We start from the raw sequence: 25,302 nt of genomic DNA, 5'->3' as shown, positions 1-25,302 counted from the left end.
AACCAAGCAGAGTCCACTGCCAAGAAGGCCCACCAGCGCCTTTGCTTCCTGAGAAAGCTGAAGAAATTTGGTCTGTCCCCTAAAACACTCACTAATTTTTATAGATGCACTGTAGAAAGCATTCTTCTAGGGTGCATCACAACCTGGCATGGAAGTTGTTCTGTCCAAGACTGGAAGAAGCTGCAGTAGATCATGAACATAGACCAGCACATCACACAAACCAATCTTCCATTCTTGGACTCACTTTACACCGCATGCTGTCGGAGCAGTGCTGCCAGGATAATCAAGGACACGACCCACCCAGCCAACACACATTTTGTCCCTCTTCCCTCCGGGAGAAGGTTCAGGAGCTTGAAGATTCGTATGGCCAGATTTGGGAACAGCTTCTTTCCGACTGCTGAACAGATCCTGACCCCGGATCTGGGCAGTATCTTCCAAATATCTGGACCTGACTTGCACTACCTTACTTTTCCTTTTCTATTTTCTAATTATGATTTATAATTTAAATTTTTATTATATCTAATTCAATTTGTACTTCAGGGAGCGCGAAGCGCAGAATCAAATATCGCTATGATGATTGTATGCTCTAGTATCAATTGTTAGGTGACAAAGTAAATTAAGTAATTACTCAATATGGTCTAATCTTCACCTAAGCCACAATTATAGACAAACACAATCTGCCTAAGCTAATAACATACAAACTATTGTACTTTTTATTTCTTTATTGAACGTAGTGTTTAATCATTCACAGCCCAAGCTGGAAAAAGTGTGAATTTAATAACTGGTAGAACCTCCTTCAGTAGCAATAACCTCTACCAAATGTTTCTTGTGATCAGACTGGCACGACGGCGAGAAGGAATTTTAGACCATTCCTCTATACAACACTGTTTCAGTTCATCAATATTTCTGGGATACCTTGCATGAACAACCCCTTTTGGGTCATGCCATGGCATGGCAAGTGGGTTAAGGTCTGGACTCTGACCTGGCCATTCCAAAACAATAATTTTCTTCTACTCAAAATCATTTTGGTGTTGATTTACTCTTGTGTTTCGTATCATTGTCTTATTGCATAATCCAACTTCTATTAAACTTCAGGTAACCGACTGCTAGGCTGACATTTTCCTGTAAAATATCTTGATACAAATTTGAATTAATTGTTCCCTCAACAACTGCAAGCTGTCCAGGCCCTGAGGCAGCAAAGCAGATCCAAAGCATAATCCTCCTTCCATCATGCTTCACAGTTGGGATGAGGTTTTGGTGTTGGTGTGCAGTGCCCTTTTTCCTCTGAACATAGTGGTGTGCATTTCTGTCAAAAAGTTAAAATTGTCTCATCTGTCCACAGAACATTGTCCCAGAAGCATTGTCGTGGTTTTTTGCAAACTTGAGACTTGGGGAGCTGTGGTGTCCTTCCATGAACACCATTTATGTTCATTGTTTTTCTTACAGTGGAGACATGAACAGATACTTTAGCAAATTCTAGAGATTTCTGCAGGTTTCTTGCTGTTACCCTTGGGTTCTTAATCACCTCCTTCAGTATTGCACGTTGTGATCGTGGTGTGATCTTTCCAGGATGCCCACTCCTAGGGAGAGTAGCAACAGTACTAAATTTCCTCCATTTCTAGACAATTTCTATTTCTGTGGACCGATGAACACTCGGGTATTTAGAAATGCTTTTGTAGCCTTTTTCAGTTCTAAGCACTTGTACAATTCTTCTTCTAATGTCCTCTGAAGGTTGTTTCGATCGAGGTATGGTGCAGATAAATAAATCTTTCTGGAGAAGAAGAGCAGGCTCAAGTCAGTAACCATTGTTCGTCTTTTTATAGGGCAGGGCACCTCTACAACCCACACTTCCAATCTCACCTCATGGATTGGAACACCTGATTCCAAATAGCTTTTGTAGAAGGCATTACCCCGGAGGTTTACATACTTCTTTCAAAAGATACATGTAATATTGAATGATTTTCCTCAATAAATAAATGAACAATCATAATATTTGTTATTTATTTAATTGGTTTCTCTTTATCTGGTTTGCGAGATCATGTTTTAGGTCATATGCGGAAATAGAGAAAATTCTACAGGGTTCACAAACTTTCTAGCACCACTTTACGTTAAATCATTGTAGGAGAGTGCTGTCTAATTTTGTTGGAGCAAGATCTCCGTATTTAGTGACCTCGTATGAACACAATTGACATGCAGGCATCTTCTAGTCAGGACTTGCGTGGAAACAAGTTATCCTCAGCCCGAGAGACTGCCAAAAGGGACCTCCCCTTTAAAAACCGGTCATCTCCTTCCCTTTAAGAGGGCAGAGCCGACGTTATGAGACGATCACGTGGTGGAGCTGGCATGGCGGCGGCCATCGGGGTTCGGCGGTGCCTCGGAATGGCTGTGAGGGCCGCCCGTTGGTGCTCGTCCCAGCGGCCGGAGTCGCGGTTCTGCTTGGCTCTACATCAAGCCTTCCACCTCCAGCTGAGTGAGTTCCACGGAAAGGCGGACCATACAGGTGGGCACTTACCCCTCTCAGACCGGGGGGGAAAAGAGCGGTGGCCGGCGGAGAAGTAGCGGGAGCTGGGAGGGGAGGGAAGGATGTTCATTGTAGTATCCCTGAGTGGAAGATAGACTGAACAGATTATTAGTGTCATATTTGACTGAGGTGGTCTTCAGAATGCTTATCATTGATATTGTGAGGTCCATCTCTATGATTTGCACAGCATTGCTGACTCCGACCCTGTCTGACCTCCATCAACTAAATCTGGATTTCCCCTGGAATGCACTTCTGACTGCCTGCCCGGTTACTGTTACTGTACTGCTTTTTAAAACATATGCATGCACAAATTAATAACTTGGCAGAATCCATACAGAGCCAGATAGACAATAGACAATAGGTGCAGAAGTAGACCATTCGGCCCCTCGAGTCTGCTCCGCCATTCTGAGATCATGGCTGATCATTCACTATCAATACCCAGTCCCTGCCTTGTCCCCATATCCCTTGATTCCCCTATACATCAGATATCTATCTAGCTCCTTCTTGAAAGCATCCAGAGAATTGGCCTCCACCGTCTTCCGAGGCAGTGCATTCCAGACCCCCACAACTCTCTGGGAGAAGAAGTTTTTCCTCAACTCTGTTTTAAATAACTGACCTCTTATTCTCAATCCATGCCCTCTGGTACTGGACTCTCCCAACATCTGGAACATATTTCCTGCCTCAATCCTATCAAATCCTTTAATTATCTTAAACGTTTCAATCAGATCCCCTCTCAATCTCCTCAATTCCAGCGTGTACAAGCCCAATCTCTCCAATCTCTCTGCGTAAGACAGCCCTGCCATCCCAGGAATCGACCTAGTGAATCTACGCTGCACTTCCTCAATTGCCAGAATGTCCTTCCTCAAACCTGGAGACCAAAACTGTACACAATATTCCAGGTGTGGTCTCACCAGGGCCCTGTACAAATGCAAAAGGACATCCTTGCTCTTGTACTCAATACCCCTTGTAACAAAGGCCAACATTCCATTTGCCCTCTTCACTGCCTGTTGCACTTGCTCATTCACCTTCATTGACTGGTGAACTAGGACTCCTAGGTCTCTTTGCATTTCTCCCTTACCTAACTCTACACCATTCAGACAATACTCTGCCCTCTTGTTCCTGCTTTCAAAGTGGATAACTTCACATTTATTCACATTGAATGACATCTGCCAAGTATCTGCCCACTCACCCAGCCTATCCAAGTCTCCCTGTATTCTCCTAACATCCTCTTCGTATGTCACACTGCCACCCAGTTTAGTATCGTCAGCAAACTTGCTGATATAGTTTTCAATGCCCTCATCTAAATCGTTGACATAAATCGTAAAGAGCTGTGGTCCCAATACAGAGCCCTGTGGTACCCCACTAGTCACCTCCAGCCAGTCAGAGAAACACCCATTCACTGCTACCCTTTGCTTTCTATCTGCCAACCAGTTTTCTATCCATGTTGAAACCCTGCCCCCAATGCCATGAGCTCTGACTTTACTCACCAATCTCCTATGTGGCACCTTATCGAATGCCTTCTGAAAATCTAGGTACACTACATCCACTGGCTTACCCTCGTCTAACATCCATGTTACACCCTCAAAAAACTCCAACAGATTAGTCAAGCATGATTTGCCCTTGGTAAATCCATGCTGGCTCGGCCTAATCCTATTTCTGCCATCTAGATGTGCCACTATTTCGTCCTTAATAATGGACTCAAGCATCTTCCCCACGACTGACGTTAGGATAGTTCTCCGTTTTCTCCTTCCCTCCCTTCTTGAAAAGTGGGATAACATTAGCCACTCTCCAATCTTCAGGAACTGATCCTGAATCTAAGGAACATTGGAAAATGATTACCAATGCATCCGCAATTTCCTGAGCCACCTCTTTTAGAACCCTCGGATGCAGACCATCTGGACCCGGGGATTTATTAGCCTTCAGTCCTACCAGTCTACTCATCACAGTTTCTTTCCTAGTGTCAATCTGTCTCAGTTCCTCTGATATCTTATGACCCTGGCCCATCCATACATCTGGGAGATTGCTTGTGTCCTCCCTGGTGAAGACAGATCTAAAGTACGCATTAAATTCTGTTGCCATTTCTCTGTTTCCCATAACAATTTCTCGCAATTCATTCTTCAAGGGGCCAACATTGTTCTTAACTATCTTCTTTCTCTTCACATAGCTAAAAAAGCTTTTGCTATCCCCTTTTATATACCTGGCTAGACTGAGCTCATACCTGATTTTTTCTCTCCGTATTGCTTTTTTAGTTAGATCTCCCCTGGATATTATTCAGAAGGTTCCTTTTAGTGATATCAGCACTACTTATTATTTAAAAATATCTTTCAGTCATTTTAAAAATGACTACTTTTCATTGTCAACATGTCCTCTGAGTTACAATACAAAATAGATAGTAGGTGCAGGAGTAGGCCATTCGACCCTTCTAGACAGCACCACCATTCACTGCGATCATGGCTGATCATACACAATCAGTACCTCGTTCCTGCCCTCTCCCCATATCCCTTGACCCTGCTATCTATAAGAGCTCTATCTAACTCTCTCTTGAAAGCATCTGAGAATTGGCCTCCACTGCCTTCTGGGGCAGAGCATTCCATAAATTCACCACTCTCTGGGTGAAAAAGTTTTTCTGCATCTCTGTTTTAAATGGCCTACCCTTTATTCTTAAATTGTGGCCTCTAGTTCTGGACTCACCCATCAGCGGGAACATGCTTCCTGCCTCCAGTGTGTCAAATCCCTTAATAATCTTATGTTTTAATCAGATCCCCTCTCATCCTTCTAAATTCCAGTGTATACAAGCCCAGTCGCTCCAATCTTTCAACATATGACAGTCCCACCATTCCAGGAATTAAACTTGTGAACCTATGCTGCACTCCCTCAATAGCAAGAATGTCCTTCCTCGAATTTGGAGACCAAAACTGCACACAATACTCCAGGTGGGGTCTCACCAGGGCCCTGTACAGCTGCAGAAGGACCTCTTTACTCCTATGCTCAATTCCTCTTGTTATAAAGGCCAGCATGCCATTAGCTTTCTTCCAAATAATTTCCAAACACCAATCACAAATTGCTTTCCATAGATGTTGCCTGACCAGTTGGGTATTTTACTTATTTACTGAGGTACAGCGCAGAATAGCCCTTCTGGCCCTTGGCGCTGTGCCGCCCAGTAACTCCCGATTTAACCCTAGGGTAATCATGGGACAAACGGCTACGGACCATACATCTTACTGTGGAAAAAAAGCAGAGCACTCAGAGAAACCTATTGCATTCGCTGGCACTGTTTTTTTAAAATTAGTTTCAGATTCTCGGCATCTGAAACTTTTGGATTTAATTTTGGATCAATCAAATCCCTTTCAGAATTGATATATTTCAGATTTGTTATGACACAGAAGGAATCCTCTGGGTCCATCCTAGCTCTCAATAGAGCAATACCGTTATTTCTACCCCTGATGAAGGGTCTTTGACCTGAACTACTAAGCTTGACTCTTTTCAGTGGTAGATAAAGGGTCTACACACTGATCGGCTAAGGATTGCAGATTTTATTGCCATAGGATGCTGATCCATTTTTTTTTAGTAGTTTACTGGTTGTATGTACTGTACTGATATTATTTTCTCATTTCAGACTTGTTTGATTAATTAAATTTAAATGTGTTAGCTTCATGGGAGAATGTGAGCTGTCTCTCTGTATTTAGTTAATATGTTACCTTACATTGTGGACTAATAAGATGAGAGGCTGAAGCTGTTCTTATGGGTTGAAATAGATTAAATATCCCGATTTTAATTTACTCAGCTATACTATAGAAGTAAGCCATTCACCTGAGGTTTACTTGCTTTCCCAATCTGCTTGTGAACTGGCAGATGGGCAACGTCAGTGTGACATTGTGTAGTCTTGACTTAAACACATTGACCCCTCTTGTTTGTTTCCAGATGTCTGTCAGCGTGAGGATTCAGATCAGAAACCAGAGAGTTCAGCAGATGTGTAAGTACAAAAGCCCAGCATTGGAGTGCCATCAGTTCAGTTCCTTGTCCTTCCTCCTGAATGTGCTGCATCATGCTGGGTTGTGCACTTCCTTGTAATGTAGATCTGCAGACTAATGATGAACTCATCATAATTCCCAGTGGTGAAGTCACACTAAAGTAAACTTTATTATCAGAATCTATATACAGTTGCAAGGAAAAGTTGGTGAATTCTTTGCAATTACCTGGTTTTTTTTTGCATTAATTACTCATAAAATGTAAGCATAGAAATTCACAGCACCTTACAGGTCCTTCGGCCCACAATGTTGTGCCGACCATGTAATCTACTCTAGACACTGCCTGGAATTTCCCTAGTGTATAGCCCTCTATTTTTCAGCTCCATGTATCTATCCAAGAGGCTCTTAAAAGACGCTGTTGTATCCGCTTCCACCACTGCTTCTGGAAGTGCATTCCACGCACCCACCACTCTCTGTGTGAAAAACCTACCCTGACATCCCCTCAGTAACCATTTCCATGCCCCCTCATGTTAGCCATCTGGTCTGATCATCATCTATGTCACAATAATAGATAAACACAATCTGCCTAAACTAATAACACTCAATTGCACTTCTTCTCATCAATACTGAGCACACCATTTAACAATCACAGTCTAGGTTCAAAAAAGTATGTGAACCTCTGGGTTAATGCTTTGTACAAATTTTTTTTGGAGTCAGGTGTTCAAATCAATGAGCTGAGATTGGAGGTGTGGATTGTAGAGGTGCCCTGCCCTATTAAAAAAGATGCACAAGGGCAGGTTACTTCTCAAGAAAGAACTGTTTACTTGCACTATGCCTCAGAACAACTTTCAGAGGACCTTAGAAGAAAAATTGTAGAGATGCATGAAATTGGAAAGGGCTACAAAAACAATTCTAAAGACCTGAGTGTTCATCAGTCCAAGAGAAATGGTCTGCAAACAGAGGAAATACAGTACTGTTGCTACTCTCCTTAGGAGTGGGCATCCTGCAAAGATCACACCAAGAACACAACGTGCAATGCTAAAGGAGGTGACAGCAAAAGCCCTGCAGAAATCTCTAGAACTTGCTAAGGTATCTGTTCATGTGTCTGCTACGAGTAAAACACTGAACAAGAATGGTGTTCGTGGAAGGACACCACAGAGAAAACCACTGCTCTCCAAAAAATAATTGCTGCATATCTCAAGTTTGCAAAAGACCACCTGGATGTTCCACAATGCTTCTGGGACAATGTTCTGTGGACAGATGAGATCAAAGTTGAACTTTTTGACAGAAATGCACACCACGACGTTTGGAGGGAAAAGGGCACTGCACACCAACACCAAAACCTCATTCCAACTGTGAAGCATGATGGAAGGAGCATCATGGTTTGGGGCTGCTTTGCTGCCTCAGGGCCTCGACAGCTTGAGAGAACAATAGATTCCAATTTGTATTAAGATATTTTACAGAAGAATGTCAGGGTAGTGGTATGTCATAATAGAAGTTGGATGATGCAACAAGACAATAATCTGAAACACGAGTAAATCAACAACAGATTGGTTTAAAAAGATGAAAAATCATGTTTTGGAATGGCCAAGTCAGAGTCCAGACCATAACCCAATTGAGATGCTGTGCCTGTTCATGCAAGGTAACCCAGAAATATTGTTGAACTGAAACAACTTTGAATGGAGGGATGATTTAAAACTGCCCCTTGCCATTCTGCAAGTCTGATCAGCCCCTGCAGGAAACATTTGATGGAGGTTTTTGTTGCTAAAGGAGATTCTACCAGTTATTAAATACAAGGGTTCACATACTTTTTTGAACCTAGGCTGTGATTGTTTAAACAGTGTACTCAGTATTGACGAGAAGAAGTACAATTGTTTGTGTGTTGTTAGTTTAGGCAGATTGTGACAGATGACAATCCAGACCACATTTTATGAGTAATTAATGCAGAAAACCAGGTAGTTGCAAAGGCTTCACAAACTTTTTTCAACTGTATGTCACCATGCACAACCCTGAGATTCATTTTCCTGCGGGCATATTTCGCAAATCCATAGAACAATAACTGAACAGAACCAATGGGCAACAAACTCTGCAAATTCAAATATAAATGAATAGCAATAAGTAACAAGATAAAGAGCCCCTAAATTGAGATCATTGGTTGTAGGAACATCTCAATGGATGGGCAAGTGAGTGTAATTAGCCCCCTTTGTTCAGGAACCGGATGGTTGCGGGGTATTAACTGTTCCTTAACCTGGTGGTGCGAGTCCTCAGGTTCTTGTACTTTCTACCTGATGGCAGCAATGAGAAAGGAGCATGATCCGGGTGGTGAGGTCCTTTGATGAGGATGTTGCTTTCCTACAGCAATGTTTCATATAGGTGTGCTCAGTGGTTTGGAGGCCTTTACCCGTGCTGTACTGGGCTGAATCCCCTACCTTTTGTAGGATTTTGTGTTCAAAGGCATTGGTGTTTCCGTACCAGGCCGTGATGCAGCTGGACATCAGGCTGCATGGTATGGAACGTAAACTGGTTTCTAACTTTCTGTGAGCTTGCAGTGCGGACAAGTGGCTGTGGAAGTGACTTCTGAGAGAAAGCGTTTGTCACAGCCATAGCCACGATCCCAGGCACTTGATGAAACTCGTGGAATCTGCCACCAATTAGGAATTCATCTTCAGGAGAAAAGTGACAAGTGTTAACTTTAAAAGGCAGATATATAAATGTACAAACTTCTTTCAGAAAGGTAGGAATTGAACTTTGCCGCCCTGAGCTGAGATAGTGTCGTGACAACTGCAACGTTTCCGTGGCACCTCATGAGTTAACTTTAACCGTGAATAAATATTGATATTACAGGCCATGTTCCTCCTTCTTTCAGAGTAAATGTAATTTTCAACGTTTCTGTGGCACCTCATGAGTTAACTTTAACCATGAATAAATATTGATATTACAGGCCATGTTCCTCCTTCTTTCAGAGTAAATGTAACTTTCATCGACCGATCGGGGCGGAGAGTACCTGTGAGGGGGAAAGTAGGAGACAATATCCTCTACTTAGCACAAAATCACGGGATTGATCTGGAAGGCAAGTATTTATTGGAGAAAAGTTTAAATTCTTAACTTGTGCAGTTTCTTCAAAGAAGTGGATACATTGACCTGGTAATATTGGTTGAGGGGGGAATATTGCTCAGGGAACCAGACTGAACTCTTCTAATAATGATGGGGGATCTTTTGTCACTACCTGAGTGGGAAAGGATAGACCTCTGCTTCAAAATCTATCCAAAAAGAAACTCAAGAGCCCTGCCCTGGGTTAGTCAGCCCCCTTTTCGAAAAGTCTCTGGAGTGTGACTTGAGCTCCTTACTTTGGTGAGAATGCCTCCCACTGAACTTCAGATGATAGTCTCAGTGAAGTCTCAATTTGGTGTGCACATTGGGTGACCACTTTGCTAAGCACCTTGGCGAAAAACGGGATTCTCAATCGTTTTAATTCCAATTCCCATTTCAACATGTCAGTCCATGGCCTCCTCTACTGCTACGATGAGGCACCTCTCAGATTGAAAGAGTCACTCTCTCTAGGTAGCCTCCAACCTGATGGCATGAAGATCGATCTTTCTAGCTTACAGTAATTTTTCCTCTTCCCCTTTCACTCTTCTTTCATTCCCCACTCTGGCTGCCCTCTCACCTCTCCTCTTCTCCTCACCTGCCTACCACCTCTCCCTGGTGCCTCTCCTCCTTCACCTTCTTCCATGGTCCACTCACCTCTCCTTTCAGATTCCTTCTTCTCCAGCCCTTTACCTTTTCTACCTATCACCTCCCTGCTTCATGCTTTCTTTGCCAACTATTTGACTTTACCAATCTCCTTTTTTAGCTTTTACTTCTTCCCCTCCCTCCACCTTCTTATTCTGGCTGCTTCCCCCTTCCTTTCCGATCCTGAAGACTATAAGACAGAGCAGAATTAGGCCATTCAGTCCATTGAGTCTGCTCTGCCATTCCATCATGGCAGATCCCTGAATCTCAGGCAATCCCATACACCTGCCTTGTTGCCGTATCCTTTGATGCCCTGACTGGTCAGGAAACTATCAACTTCTGCTTTAAATATACCCACGGACTTCGCCTGCACTGCAGTCTGTGGCAGAACATTCCACAGATTCACCACTCTCTAGCTTAAAAAAAACTCCTTTCTGAGATATGGGGCCCAAAACTTGACAATATTCCCAGTGTGGCCTGAGTAGTGTCTTATAAAGCATCAGCATTAACTCCTCGCTTTTATATTCTCTTCCCCTTGAAATCAATACCAACATTGCATTTGCCTTCTGGAAGTTGGCATGAGGACTCTTACGTCCCTCTGCACCCCTGATGTTTGAACCTTCTCCCCCATTTAGATAATAGTCCGCACTATTGTTCCTTTTTCCAAAATGCATTATCCTACATTTCCCAATGCTGTGTTCCATCTTCCACATTTTTTGCTCATTCTTCCAATTCGTCTAAGTCCTGCGGCAATCTTGTTGCTTCCTCAGCACTACCTACCCCTCCACCTATCTGCGTATCATCCGCAAACTTTGCCACAAAACCAAAGAAGGGTCTTGACTCAAAAGTCGACTGTTTATTCATTTCTATTGATGGTCCCTGGCCTGCTGAGTTCCTCCAGCATTTTGTGTGTGTTGCTCTGCATTTCCAGCATCTGCAGAATCTCTAGTGTTACTAATCTTCAATATACTTTCTTTACTCAAATTCTTTCACACTTGGCTAAAAGCATTATCAGATCTTTTCTCCCGAATTTCCCCACGCTTACCCAATGGAAGTAGTTATTAAACAGTTATGTGCAGGCAATTTATATGAAATGTGGTTCCACAACAAGGGTTGGTTTAACACAGCATAGAACAGTACAAGCCTTGCAGCCCATTAAACTGACTTGAATATCCACCTAACCCTTCCCTCCCACATAGCCCTACATTTTTCTTTTAATCCATGTACCTTTCTAAGAGTCTGTTAAATGCCATTAATGCATCAGTGCATGTCCGTCATTCTGTGTAAAAGAAACCTACTTCAGACATCTCCCCGTACGTTCCCCAAATCACCTTAAAATTATGCCGCCTGGTGTTAGCCATTGGGCAAAAAGGCTCTGCTCTGTTTATCCCTCTTATCATCTTGTCACCTCTTATCCATCTCCACTCCAAAGAGAAAAGCCCTAGCTCACACAACCTGTCCTCATAAGCCATGCCCGCTAATCCAAGCAGCATCCTGGTAAATCTCCCTGTGCTCTCTAAAGCTTCCATATCCTTCTGTAATGAGGTGATCAGAACTGAATGCAATACTCCCAAGTGTGGTCTAACCTGAGTTTTATAGAGCTGCAACATTACCACATTGTTCATGTACTAATCAAGGTCAATACACCATACACATTCTTATCAGCTTGCGCAGCAACTTTGAGGGGTATATGGACAGGATGCCGAGATCACCCTTTTCCTTCACAGGGAGATGAAATACTCCACGGGATTCTTGTAATCTCTCGTTCCTCTAAATTCTGGTGTGAGGGTCGATGTTGTCCCTCCCTGTGAGGAAAGTACAGTCTAACTTGTCCTGCTGGCAGATGTGCCCTGTTATCCTCTGGAAGCATTAGCTTCAATATAATTATGGAGAAGGACAGGACAGGACCTAGAGTTGAGATTTTTGATTGGAGAAAGGCTAACTTTGAAGAGATGCGAAGGGATTTAGAGAGAGTGGATTGGGTCAAGTTTTTTTATGGGAAGGATGTAATAGAGAAATGGAGGTCATTTAAGGGTGAAATTATGAGGGTACAGAATCTTTATGTTCCTGTTAGGTTGAAAGGAAAGGTTAAAGGTTTGAAAGCACCATGGTTTTCAAGGGATATTAGAAATTTGGTTCGGAAAAAGAGGGATGTCTACAATAGATATAGGCAGCATGGAGTAAAGGAATTGCTCGAGGAATATAAAGAATGTAAAAGGAATCTTAAGAAAGAGATTAGAAAAGCTAAAAGAAGATACGAGGTTGGTTTGGCAAATAAGGTGAAAGTAAATCCGAAAGGTTTCTACAGTTATATTAAAAGCAAGAGGATAGTGAGGGATAAAATTGGCCCCTTAGAGAATCAGAGTGGTCAGCTATGTGTGGAGCCAAGGGAGATGGGAGAGATTTTGAACGATTTCTTCTCTTCGGTATTCACTAAGGAGAAGGATATTGAATTGTGTAAGGTGTGGGAAACAAGTAAGGAAGTTATGGAACCTATGACAATTAAAGAGGTGAAAGTACTGGCGCTTTTAAGAAATTTAAAAGTGGATAAATCTCTGGGTCCTGATAGGATATTCCCCAGGACCTTGAGGGAAGTTTGTGTAGAGATAGCAGGAGCTCTGACGGAGATCTTTAAGATGTCATTAGAAACGGGGATTGTGCCAGAGGATTGGTGTATTGCTCATGTGGTTCCATTGTTTAAAAAGGGTTCTAGAAGTAAGCCTAGCAATTATAGACCTGTCAGTTTAACATCAGTGGTGGGTAAATTAATGGAAAGTATTCTTAGAGATAGTATTAATAATTATCTGGATAGACAGGATCTGATTAGGAGTAGACAGCATGGATTTGTGCGTGGAAGGTCATGTTTGACAAACCTTATTGAATTTTTTGAAGAAGTTACGAGGAATGTTGACGAGGGTAAGGCAGTGGATGTAGTCTATATGGACTTCAGCAAAGCCTTTGACAAAGTTCCACATGGAAGGTTAGTTAAGAAGGTTCAGTCGTTAGGTATTAATGCTGGAGTAATAAAATGGATTCAACAGTGGCTAGATGGGAGATGCCAAAGAGTAGTGGTGGATAATTGTTTATCGGGATGGAGGCCGGTGACCAGCGGGGTGCCTCAGGGATCTGTTTTGGGCCCAATGTTGTTTGTAATATACATAAATGATCTGGATGATGGGGTGGTAAATTGGATTAGTAAGTATGCCGATGATACTAAGGTAGGAGGTGTTGTGGATAATGAGGTGGGTTTTCAAAGCTTGCAGGGAGATTTATGCCAGTTAGAAGAATGGGCTGAACGTTGGCAGATGGAGTTTAATGCTGAGAAGTGTGAGGTTCTACATTTTGGTGGGAATAATCCAAATAGAACATACAGGGTAAATGGTAGGGCATTGAGGAATGCAGAGGAACAGAGAGATCTAGGAATAACAGTGCATAGTTCCCTGAAGGTGGAGTCTCAGGTAGATAGGGTGATGAAGAAGGCTTTTGGAACGCTGGCCTTTATATATCAAAGCATTGAGTACAGAAGTTGGGATTTAATGTTAAAATTGTACAAGGCATTGGTAAGGCCAAATTTAGAATATTGTGTGCAGTTCTGGTCACCGAATTATAGGAAAGATATAAATAAATTAGAGAGAGTGCAGAGACGATTTACTAGGATGTTACCTGGGTTTCAGCACTTAAGTTACAGAGAAAGGTTGAACAAGTTAGGTCTCTATTCATTGGAGCGTAGAAGGTTGAGGGGGGATTTGATCGAGGTATTTAAAATTTTGAGAGGGATAAATAGAGTTGACATGAATAGGCTGTTTCCATTGAGAGTAGGGGAGATTGAAACGAGAGGACATGATTTGAGAGTTAGTGGGCAGAAGTTTAAGGGAAACACGAGGGGGGTATTTCTTTACTCAGAGAGTGATAGCTGTGTGGAATGAGCTTCCTGTAGAAGTAGTAGAGGCCAGTTCAGTTGTGTCATTTAAAGTAAAATTGGATAGGTATATGGACAGGAAAGGAGTGGAGGGTTATGGGCTGAGTGCGGGTAGGTGGGACTAGGTGAGATTAAGAGTTCGGCACGGACTAGAAGGGCCGAGATGGCCTGTCTCCGTGCTGTGATTGTTATATGGTTATATGGTTAAATACATTGTCTCTCATGACCTCACAAGATGAGCTTGAGACCGCTAAAAATGCTGCTGTGGAGATAGCAGATTTGATCTGCAACCCAGTGTAATGTTACTCAGATGTCCTATAATCATGCCAGTTCAGGATTTGGCAGCGGGTGCTGCTTCTCACCGTGAACTGAATGTCCGCCCGCTGATAAATCTTTTCAATTAATGTACTGCCTGTAACTAGTCACCAGTAATCGTGTGTGTGTGAGAGAGAGAGAGACAATCTGGAGGAATTCAGCAAGTCAGGCTGCACCTATAGAGAGAAATACAGTCAAGTCAAGCTTATTGTCATCTCGACCATAAACTGCTGGTACAATACACAGTAAAAATGAAACAACGTTCCTCCAGGACCCTGGTGCTACATGAAGCAACACAAAACTACACTAGACTATGTGAGACAGCACAAGGCTAGACTAGACTATGTAAAAATAACATAAAAACTACACTGGACTACAGACCTGCACAGGACTACATAAAGTGCACAAAACAGTGCAGGGCAGTACAATAATTAATAAACAAGACAAAAGGCACAGTAGAGGACAAATTACAATATAATAATAAATGATGTAGATGTCAGTCTAGACTCTGGGTATTGAGGAGTCTGATGGCTTGGGGGAAGAAACCGTTGCACAGTCTGGTCGTGAGAGCCCGAATGCTTTGGTACCTTTTGCCGGATGGCAAGAGGGAGAAGAGTTTGTATGAGGGGTGTGTGGGGTCCTTCACAATGCTGTTAGCTTTGTGGGTGCAGCGTGTGGTGTAAATGTTTGTAATAGCGGGAAGAGAGACCCCGATGATCTTAGCTGACCTCACTATCCACTGCAGGGTCTTGCGATCCGAGCGATGCAATTCCCGAACTGGGCAGTGATGCAGCTGCTCAGGATGCTCTCAATACATCCTCTGTAGAATGTGGTGAGAATTTACCAACATCTTTGAGTTTCCAAAAGATTAGGAATTGATTCCTCAAGATTCAAAATAAAAATCAAAAGATCATCTGCATAAAGAGAAATCTTATGTATGGTTCCATTCATAGAGATACCATGAATATTTTTAGCTTCATGTAATGTTATAGCTAAAGGATCCAATAGAAGATTAAATAATAAAGGGCTTAATGGACATCCCTGTCTAGTACCATGAGAAGTGAAAATAAAGACCTGTAATTATTAGTAATGACCGTGGCAATAGGGTTCTTATAAATCATTTGAATCCATCTATTAAAATTATTACCAAAACCAAATTTTTCTAATACGTTAAACAAATATGGCCACTCAACTCTTATCAAATGCCTTTCTGCATCGAGAGAGATAACACATTGAGGTTGCTTAGATAATGGTGAATATATAATGTTTATCAATCTCCAAACATTAGAGAAAGAGTAACGGCCTTTAATAAAACCCGTTTGATGCATAGAGATGATTTTAGTCAAATATTTTCCAATTAGCCATTATTTTAGAGAGAATTTTTGCATCCACATTTAATAGCGAAATAGGTCTATATGACGAACATTCAACAGGATTGTTATCTTTTTTAAGAATTAAGGAAATAGATGCTTCATAAAAAGAAGGTAAATTACCCTTCTCAAAGGATTCATGAAATATTTACAAAAGATATGGAGAAAGTATCTTTCAAATCTTTCAAATTATTTGTAAAATCCCACCGAATAACCATCAAGTCCAGGAGCTTTGCCTGATTGCATTGATAAAATAGCTTTCTGAATTTCATGCTCAGTAATTGGAGCATCAAGCATCTGTTGATCTTCAACGGAAATTTGTGGAAATGTAATCTTATGTAAAAAAAAAAGCCTTCATTTTGGAGGAATCTGCAGGAAATTGAGATCTATAAAGATCAAAGTAAAAAAATCTTGAAAAGTATTATTAATATCCTCATGGTTACTTGCTATATCTCCATTATTTTTATGAATCTTTAAAATTTGTCTTTTAGCTCTAGCTGCTCCTAATTGGGAAGCTAAGAGCTTATTATTTTTATCCCTGAAAGTATAAAATTATGTATCTCAAATTACTAACTTTGAGATGTTTCCTGTATTATTAAAGAGAGAAAACTCTTTTATCTGAGTTTCAATGAACTCAACAAATTCTGAACTTCGTAATAAATGCTCTGGTAGAAACAACATCTATCAGTTCAAATATTAAGTTTAAAGGAGCATGATCAGAGATAGCAATCGCATCATACTCACATTTCTGAACGTTAAATAAAAGTTGAGGGTCGACTATAAGATAGTCGATTCTCGAATATTTATTATGAACATATGAGGAAAAAAAGAGTATTCTCTATCACTAGGGTGCATATGCCTCCAGATCTCAATTAAACCATAATCAATTAAAAAGGAATTAATAAGTGATGCAGAACTATTAGGGAGTTGATGTTTGGATGATGACTTATCCATTAAAGGATTTAAACAAGTATTAAAATCACCACCTATTAATAACATATATTCATTTAGATCAGGTAGTAGAGCAAAAACAGCTTTAAAAAATGAGGGAGTCATCAACATTTGGTCCATAAATATTAACCAAAACCATTTTCCTATTACAAATTATTCCTTTAACAATCAAAAATCTACCATTAATATCAGCTATAATATCCTCCTGATTAAAAGGGATATTGAAATCAATAAAAATAGAGACACCTCTAGTTTTACTTTGGGAGTTTCCCATGAAACTGAGGACCCCTCCAAAATTTAATAAAATATATTTTTATCACATAACCTTATACATGTCTCTTGAGCAAAGATTATATCAGGCTGGAATCGGTTTATAACTTTAAATGCTTTCTTGCACTTAATAGGATGATTCCAAGTTAAAACATTTAACTGTTTAGATATTATCATGAAACTTTGTATCTAATAAGAGTAGTTAGACGCATGTCAGGATAGGGCAGTTGAAAGTGGTGGAGATAAACACAATAAAAATAATTAGTGTATGTGCCAGGATTCCATAATGGGGATTAAAAAAAGAAAAAAACACCCACCCAAGCTACAAAGCCCAGAAACAAGTCGATATCAATCGATGCAAGCCCCAAGAAAAGCATAGATTCAGATACGAACTCCGTCTACCTAAGTAATCAAAAAAAAAATTGAGACAAAGTCATCTCTGTCTCCCTCTACCGAACATTAAACGAGTCCGTTAGCCGCTGCACCTTCTCTCTGTATGCTGACTCGTTCTTGCTGATGAGACCCACCACAGTCGTGTCATCAGCGAACTTGATGATGTGATTCGAGCTGTGTGTTGCAGCACAGTCATGGGTCAGCAGAGTGAATAGCAATGGACTGAGCACGCAGCCCTGGGGAGCCCCCATGCTCAGTGTGATGGTGTTGGAGATGCTGCTCCTGATCCGGACTGACTGAGGTCTCCCAGTCAGGAAGTCTAGGATCCAGTTGCAGAGGGAGGTGTTCAGGCACAGCAGTTTCAGCTTTCCAATCAGGTGCTGAGGAATGATTGTGTTGAATGCTGAACTGAAGTCTATGAACAGCATTCAAACGTACGTGTCTTTTTTGCCCAGGTGGGTTAGGGCCAGGTGGAGGGTGGTGGTGATGGCATCGTCTGTTGAGCGGTTGGGACGGTACGCAAACTGCAGGGGGTCCAGTGAGGGGGGCAGCAGGGTCTTTATGTATCTCATGACGAGCCTTTCGAAACACTTCATAATGATGGGTGTGAGTGCAACGGGACAGTTGTTATTTTGGGCTGAGACCTTTCATCAGGACTTCAGGGAGAAGGGGGAAGAAGGCAGAGGTAGAGGAGGAGTAAAGCTGGCAGCTGATAGGTGAGAGGGAGGGTAGGTGGGTGGGGGAGGGGCTTAAAGTAAAAAGCTGGGAGGTGATAGGTGGAAGAGGTCAAGGGCTGAAGAAGAAGGAACCTGATTAGAGAGGACAGTGAACCAAGGGAGAAGGGGACCCAGATGGAGGTGACAGGCGTGTAAGGAAAAGAAGGGAGCCAGTGTAATGTGCCATTTGTTTTCCCTCTTAAGGTGCTTGTGAAGCTTCATTGGCATGTTCTACTTGCCACGTCTATGTAGATGAAGAGCATTTCGATAAACTCCCTGAACCAGTTGAAAGGTAAAAAAAAATTGTTTATCTACACTCCGCAGCTCAGACACACTAATTTCCTAATTCACGATGTGAGGTATTACAGCTTCCATTTTTTTTTTAAGTCTTCACCACTAGAATCAGTGCAATATTTGCAGTATCTATGGAGGGGAATAAAGAGGCCAGAAAAAATGGTTCTTTATTTGTCTCCATAGATGTTGCTGAATTCCTCCAGCATTTTTGTTGAGTGTTACTCTGGGTTTCCAGCATCTGCAGAACCTCTTGTGTTTACAGTGTGTGGGGGTAATGACACCCTCTACCACTAGCTTTGATGCTAGTTTTGTGATCCCACAGCTTCCCAGTGATTAAGTGTCACCCACACAGCCTGATTGTGTGGTTCAAGCTCCACTAAAAATCAAAATGTATTACACAGGAAGGGAGCTGATATAAAATTATAAAGCCAATTCTAACACCTTAGATCTGGTTAAGAAGCGATATTTGAATGCCTCTGATAATGAACTCTCCCTGATCCTGGTGAGTTCTTTCGGCTGTGATCTGGCTAACTGAAAGTTACTTCCTGAACACAAGTTAAGAGTGGCAGAGCACACGCGGGCTGGCTAAAGCCCAGGGTGGCGTGCTGAGTCACTTCAGTTATGTTAATAGCCTCATTAATGGTTAATGTGCAGTTGTGTTAATGGCCTCATTCACATGCTGTATTTATAATTAGAACCTTGAACATAAAACCCCTTTTTTCTCTTTCATCCATATGCCTATCTAAGATTCTGCTTCCACCATCACCCAGCACAGTGCAATGCATGCACACATTACTCTCTGTAATTTTTAAAAGAACCTACCCCTGCCAACCCCCCCCCATACTTTCCCCAAAACTAAGGGTTCCCCAGCCTTTTTTATGCCATGGACCCCAGGTTGGAAACCCCTCGTATTAAACAATAATCCGTTTGAACAAGTTAGGTCTTTATTCTCTGGAGCGTAGAAGGTTGAGTGGGGACTTGATAGAGGTATTTAAAATAATTTGGGGGATAGATCGAGTTGACGTGGATAGGCTTTTTCCATTGAGAGTAGGAGAGATTCAAACAAGAGGACATGATTTGAGAGTTAGGGGGCAAAAGTTTAAGGGTAACATGAGGGGGAATTTCTTTACTCAGAGAGTGGTAGCTGTGTGGAATGAGCTTCCAGTAGAAGTGGTAGAGGCAGGTTCGATATTGTCATTTAAAGTAAAATTGGATAGGTATATGGCCAGGAAAGGAATGGAGGGTTATGGGCTGAGTGCAAGTCGGTGGGACTAGGTGAGTGTAAGCATCGGGACGGACTAGAAGGGCCGAGGTGGCCTGTTTCCCAGCTGTAATTGTTATATGGTTATGGTTAAAGTTATGTCCTCTCATATTGGCTATTTCCATCTGGGAAAATGGTTTTGGTCTTCCACTTTCTTTGTGCCACTATCATCTTTACACCTTGATCAAATTAATTTAGTTATAATAAAAGCAGGCAAACAGTGATTAATAATAATGTAATCACTTCACCTCTGTTCCAGGATACTGATGGACTTTAACGCTGTACCATTGAGAGCATATTCACCAACTGCATCTCAATGTGGTATGGCAATTGTCCCGTATCGGACCGCAAAGCACTCCAGCAGGTGGTGAAAACTGCCCAGCGGATTATCGGCACCTAATTGCCCACCTTTGAGAACGTCTACCATAAACACTGCCTGGGCAGGGCGAAAAGCATTATCAAGGGTGCATCTCACCCTAACCATGGACTTTTTACTCTCCTCCCATCCGGTAGGCACTACAGGATCCTCCGCTCCCGCACCAGCAGGCTCAGGAAGAGCTTCTTCCCTGAGTCTGTGACCCTGCTGAACCTCACATCACAGCGCTAAGCAGTATTGCTCCCATATTGGACTGTCTCAGTACTTTTAAATTTGTGTGCTGTGGCACTTACTTTTTATTCACAATTATTTTGTAAATAACACTATTCTTTTGCATTTCTGGTTAGATGCTAGTTCATTTCACTGGCTTTGTATCTGTACTCGGCACAACAACGATAAAGTTTAATCTGATCAATAAACATGTTGATTAACAGTAGTGAAGGAGACATGTACATACTAAAAGGCCTGGATAGAGTGGATGTGGGGAAGATGTTTCCGTTAGTAGCAGGGTCTAGGAACTGAGGGCACAGACTCAGAATCAAGTGAACGTCCCTTTAAAACTGAGGTGAAGAGGAATTTCTTCAGCCTGAGAGTGGAGAATCTGTTGAATTCATTGCCACTGAGGGCTGTGGAGGCCAAGCCATTGTGTGTATTTAAGACAGAGATTGATGAGTTCTTAATTCATGAGGGAGTTGATGGGAGAATGAGGTTGTAAAGAAAATAAGTTTTGTTTCAATGGCAGAGCAGGCCTGATGGGCTGGAAGGGTTAATTCTGCTCCTGTATCTTGTGATCGAAAAGCTGGGAAAGAGTTATTTGACAATAAGTTGATTTACCAGTAATGGAGAACATAAGCTCAATTTAAAATAATTTGGAGGTAAATCAAAGCTGGTGTGTGTTTCTGCTAAAGCAAGAAAACATCACTACTGCCTAGTGCATCCTCTTTGCTTTCAGTACAAAGAAACGAGATCGAGTTCCTCTGAGTTATACTTCCAGTATGAATTGATTAGGGGAACGTGCAGGATCTTCTGTGGATGAGAACATTCCTCCAGGTGTCAGGACCAGGATCTATAGCATTCTTAAGGGCAAAAGCTGAACAGCCAAAGGTTGTGATCCTCTTTGGTATCAATAACATAGACAGGAATGGTGGCGAGGTCCTGTAAAGTGAGTTCAGGGAGTTGATTGCTAGGTTAAAGGATAAACCCTCCAGGATGGTGATCTCGGGATTGCTACCCATGCCACGCGCTAGTGAGGCTAGAGATAGGAAGATAATATAGCTTAACACGTGCCTAAAGAAATGATGCAGGAGCAAGACCTTCAGGTTTTTGTATCATCGGGCTCCCTTCCAGGAAAGGAGGGGTGGTGACCGGTATCCTTGGTGGAAGGCTTGTTAGTGGGGTTGAGCTAGAGTTGCAAGGGTGATGGGAAGAGACGAAGACACAAAGAATTCTGCAGGAAGAATGTAATTAAAATGTGGTGATGAATCGGTCAGTTTCTCAGAGGGGAGGAAGTTACGGCAAAATGCCTCCAAAATATGGTCACAGATAATTTGTGACAGTTTGACATATGCACCAGAGTTTGCAAAGAGGAAAGACATTGAAATTAATGTGTTTGTTTCCAGGGAGGAAGACATGCTGGACATGGCACCTGTCCTACAGCTCAACTCCCGGCTGGGATGTCAAATCATCCTCACCAAAGAACTGGAAGGCATGGAGTTAACCCTGCCTAAAATCACCAGGAACTTCTATGTGGATGGGCATGTGCCCAAACCCCACTGATGGCTGGGTGACCAGGGCACTGTGTGCCAGCTCATCCCAGCGATGCTTCCAACGCACAATGAGATGATAGACAGTGCCACCACCTCTACACCGGAGTGAGTGGACATCAGAAGCCAGTGGAGAATTTGGCCTGGAGAGAAGGTAGAAGACAAGCTACCTCAGGGAGGGGTGCACTCCTCTCGTTGGTCTCTGCTTTACCTTGTTGACGTGCCTTTGCTCAATGGATGATGAGATTTGAACGGAATGGTACATGCGGTCATTTTTGTTTGCCTTTGCCATGTGTTTTTCACTTTCTCTCTTCCCTTTTTCGCCTTTTCGTGGTCCGCCTAGTGTTTGTGTCCTGTGTATTGATCATTCTGTTAAACAGCTGTGGAACGCACAACTTTTATCAATATTCACCTCACTTATATTTTTTACCTGTTGTATTTTTGGACGACTCCCCTGAGACGGTTTCTTATTTCTCTTATTTCTCTCTTATTTCTACCTGTGAGACTAGTAAAACAAGTTAACACTGCGTATTAAAATATTTTTGAACCAGTTATATTTTAGTATGCCCTGCCTAATGTTTTATCGATACGGCTTTGTGAATAACCTTTACACTCGTGCACATCTCTCTCTGTCGGCCAGTGCCTTGTCTTGGGCATTTTGTGTAACCAAAACTGCACAAGTACAGGCTCATCTTCTTCTTAGTGTTCGATCAACACGGTCAACGTCTAGACTGCTGCAATTCGATAGTCACGTCGGTTACTTTAAATATCGGCTGCAGTAACTCATTGCAATGTTGTGATCTGTTCCTGTTATTCTGAGTTGTATTATTTTTGTATGTTTGTGGACGTGGCGGGATCTTAAACATTGGGAATTGTGCGCATTATGTTATGAATCACTTTGCAGGAATTAAAAGTATCAACAATAAATGTCGAGTCATGTTGTCACTCATGTGAAACATGCCTGTCCTTGAATCTCGCCAAGGCTAAAACCAGTCTTTGCCATCCACCACCAAAGTCATTGATTGGTAAAGAAAAGCATTTGAAATGTGGACCTGGTATCATCACACGTTATGTAGAGTTGGAATAATTGTGAGCGGAACAAAGAATAGCAGCCCGCATCAAACTGTGGAACAAAGCTAAAATGGGCCCGAGGTCTTTGGCTAATTTAGCTGCAATGGGTAGTTATGAATTGTCAGTGACACCTTCTGGGTAAGGTTTGAGGAACTTGCAACCTGCTCTCCTGCCCCCCAGGCTGCAGCTTGAGCCTACCACTGTTAATCTTCTCACACATGACTGCACAGCCATACACCCTGAGCAGTTGTATTGTCAAGTTTGCCGATGATACCACAGTGGTGGGGCTCATCAACAACAATGAGTGAGACATCCCATAGAGAGGAGATGGAAAAGCTCAAGGCCCGGTGACAGGCAAATAACCTCTTCCTTAATGTCAACAAGGCAAAGGAGCTGGTTATTGACTTAGGGAGAACTTGCACAATACATACCTCTCTACGTCAGCGGCACAGCAGTGGAAACTGTGATCAGTTTCAAACTCCTGCGAGTGCACATCTTGTACAGCCTCTCATGGTTCCACAGACAAGAAAGCTCACCAACTCCACTGCTGGAGTATTCTGGAGTTACGTGAATATAGCAGATATGAATAAGGACCAGTTTTCCGTGCTGAGCATAAATTGATTAGATTAAATTCAACTTTATTGTCATTGCGCCAAGTACAGATGCAAAGCCAAATGAAATGCAGTTAGCATCTAAGCAGAAATGCAAAGAATAGTGTTATTTACAAAATAACTAAATAAAAAGTAAGTGCCACAGCACACAAATATAAAAGTACTGAGACAGTACAATATGGGTGCAATCACAGCCTCAGAGAAGAAGCTCTTCCTGAGCCTGTTGGTGCGGGAGCGGAGGCTCCTGTAGTGCTTACCAGATGGGAGGAGAGTAAAAAGTCCATGGTTAGGGTGAGATGCATCCTTGATAATGCTATTCACCCTGCCTAGGCAGCATTTATGGTAGTTCTCATTGGTGGGAAATTGGGTGCCAATAATCCACAGGGTAGTTTTCACCACATGCTGGAGTGCTTTGCGGTCCGATGTGGGACAATTGCCAAATCACACTGAGATGTAGTTGGTGAGTATGCTCTCAATGGTACACCGGTAAAAGTCCGTCAGTATCCTGGGACAGAGGTGAGCTTTCTTGATGCTCCACAGGAAATAAAGGTGCTATTGTGCCTTTTTGATCAGGATGGAGGAGTTCAGGGACCAGGTGAGATCCTCGGAAATGTGGACACCAAGGAATTTGAAGCTTGATACATGCTCCACTACAGCTCCATTGATGTAGATGGGGACATGAGTGTGGCTCCTAGCATGCCTGAAGTCCACAATGATTTCCTTGGTCTTCTGGGTGTTAAGGGCCAGGTTGTTGTCAGCACACCACGTGGCCAGGTACTGGACCTCGTCCCTGTAGGCCGTCTCGTCATCCCCTCTGATCAGGCCAACCACTGTGGTGTTATCTGCAAACTTGATTATGGAGTTAGAATGTGTACAGGAATGCAGTCATAGGTGAAAAGGGAATACAGAAGAGGGCTCAGCACACAGCCTTGAGGCGCGCTGGTGTTCAGGGTGAGAGTGGAGGAGGAGAGGTTGTCTAACTTAACAGATTGGGGTCTGTTAGTCAGAAAGTCCAAGGTCCAATTGCAGGGGGATGAGCTGATACCCAGCTGGCGAAGTTTGGTGATCAGCTTGGAGGAGGTCACAGTATTGAATGCCGAACTGACGTCAATGAACAGCATTCTGACGTAAGAGTTGGGGCTGTCCAGGTGGGTCAGGGCAGAGTGAAGTGCCGTGGAGATGGTGTCCTCTGTTGATCTGTTGGTGCGATAGGCAAATTGATGGGGGTCCAGGGTAGTGGGCAGACAGGATTTCAGATCTGATGGAACCAGTCTCTCAAAGCACTTTGCAATGATGGAGGTGAGCGCAACTGGGCAGAAGTCATTGCAAGCAGTAAATTGAAGATAAAAGCGCAGGCTGGCCCACAACTAAGATATGGTTTGCAAAATGGTGACCATGATATATTTGCATCTATATCAGCCAATTGATAAAACAATGGGGTCATGTTAATTGGGCCTGCGTCAAGCGAGGCAATGTGGCTGAGTTAATTTGCAGCATTGTGACTTGAATTCAAGCTGGCAGAACAGGCTGATGATGTCATTCAGCATGTCGAACACGGTCACAGGTATAGTTGCGGTCAATAGCTGATCTATTGTGTACCCAGAGAGTCGGCTCTCACAGACACTCATACTGGGTGTCTGGCTCTCTGTTTTCAGAAGTTTTTAGAATATCTGTGTCAGTTAGTTTGTCCCAACATTCAGAGGTGTCTCCCCCTGTAGATATGCAACTCAAAGGAAACTTTGTAAACCCAAAGTATTGAAGTAAATGATAC

The 25,302-nt window shown here is 42.5% G+C and overlaps 1 protein-coding gene and 1 long non-coding RNA gene across 3 annotated transcripts in view; one reads left to right on the top strand and one right to left on the bottom strand.

The window, feature by feature from the left end:
• The first annotated feature begins 635 nt into the window (after positions 1–635).
• Positions 636–22,770, top strand: fdx2 (ferredoxin 2). 2 transcript variants are annotated; one of them, XM_059992310.1, is made up of 5 exons: positions 636–2,500; positions 6,443–6,494; positions 9,453–9,559; positions 18,360–18,447; positions 19,970–21,696. In XM_059992310.1, exons 1-5 carry the CDS (start codon positions 2,317–2,319, stop codon positions 20,079–20,081), a joined length of 543 nt encoding a protein of 180 aa, XP_059848293.1. In that variant the 5' UTR covers positions 636–2,316; the 3' UTR covers positions 20,082–21,696. The 2 variants fall into 2 exon arrangements, with proteins under 2 accessions (XP_059848293.1, XP_059848292.1); XM_059992309.1 differs by lacking the exon at positions 19,970–21,696 and adding an exon at positions 21,706–22,770 and having other exon boundaries at positions 2,121–2,500.
• LOC132406522 (uncharacterized) overlaps positions 6,509–25,302 on the bottom strand; it is a 33,723-nt gene continuing 14,929 nt past the window's right edge. The window contains exons 2-3 of the long non-coding RNA XR_009516188.1: positions 14,567–14,631; positions 6,509–6,606 (exon numbers count right to left, since the gene is read on the bottom strand). This is a non-coding gene — a long non-coding RNA (uncharacterized LOC132406522). The remainder of the gene's footprint in view (positions 6,607–14,566; positions 14,632–25,302) is intronic.

Source organism: Hypanus sabinus, chromosome 16 (genome assembly GCF_030144855.1).
Source record: "Hypanus sabinus isolate sHypSab1 chromosome 16, sHypSab1.hap1, whole genome shotgun sequence".
Classification (NCBI taxonomy): domain Eukaryota; kingdom Metazoa; phylum Chordata; class Chondrichthyes; order Myliobatiformes; family Dasyatidae; genus Hypanus; species Hypanus sabinus.
This window is presented reverse-complemented; position numbering and strand designations above follow the sequence as displayed.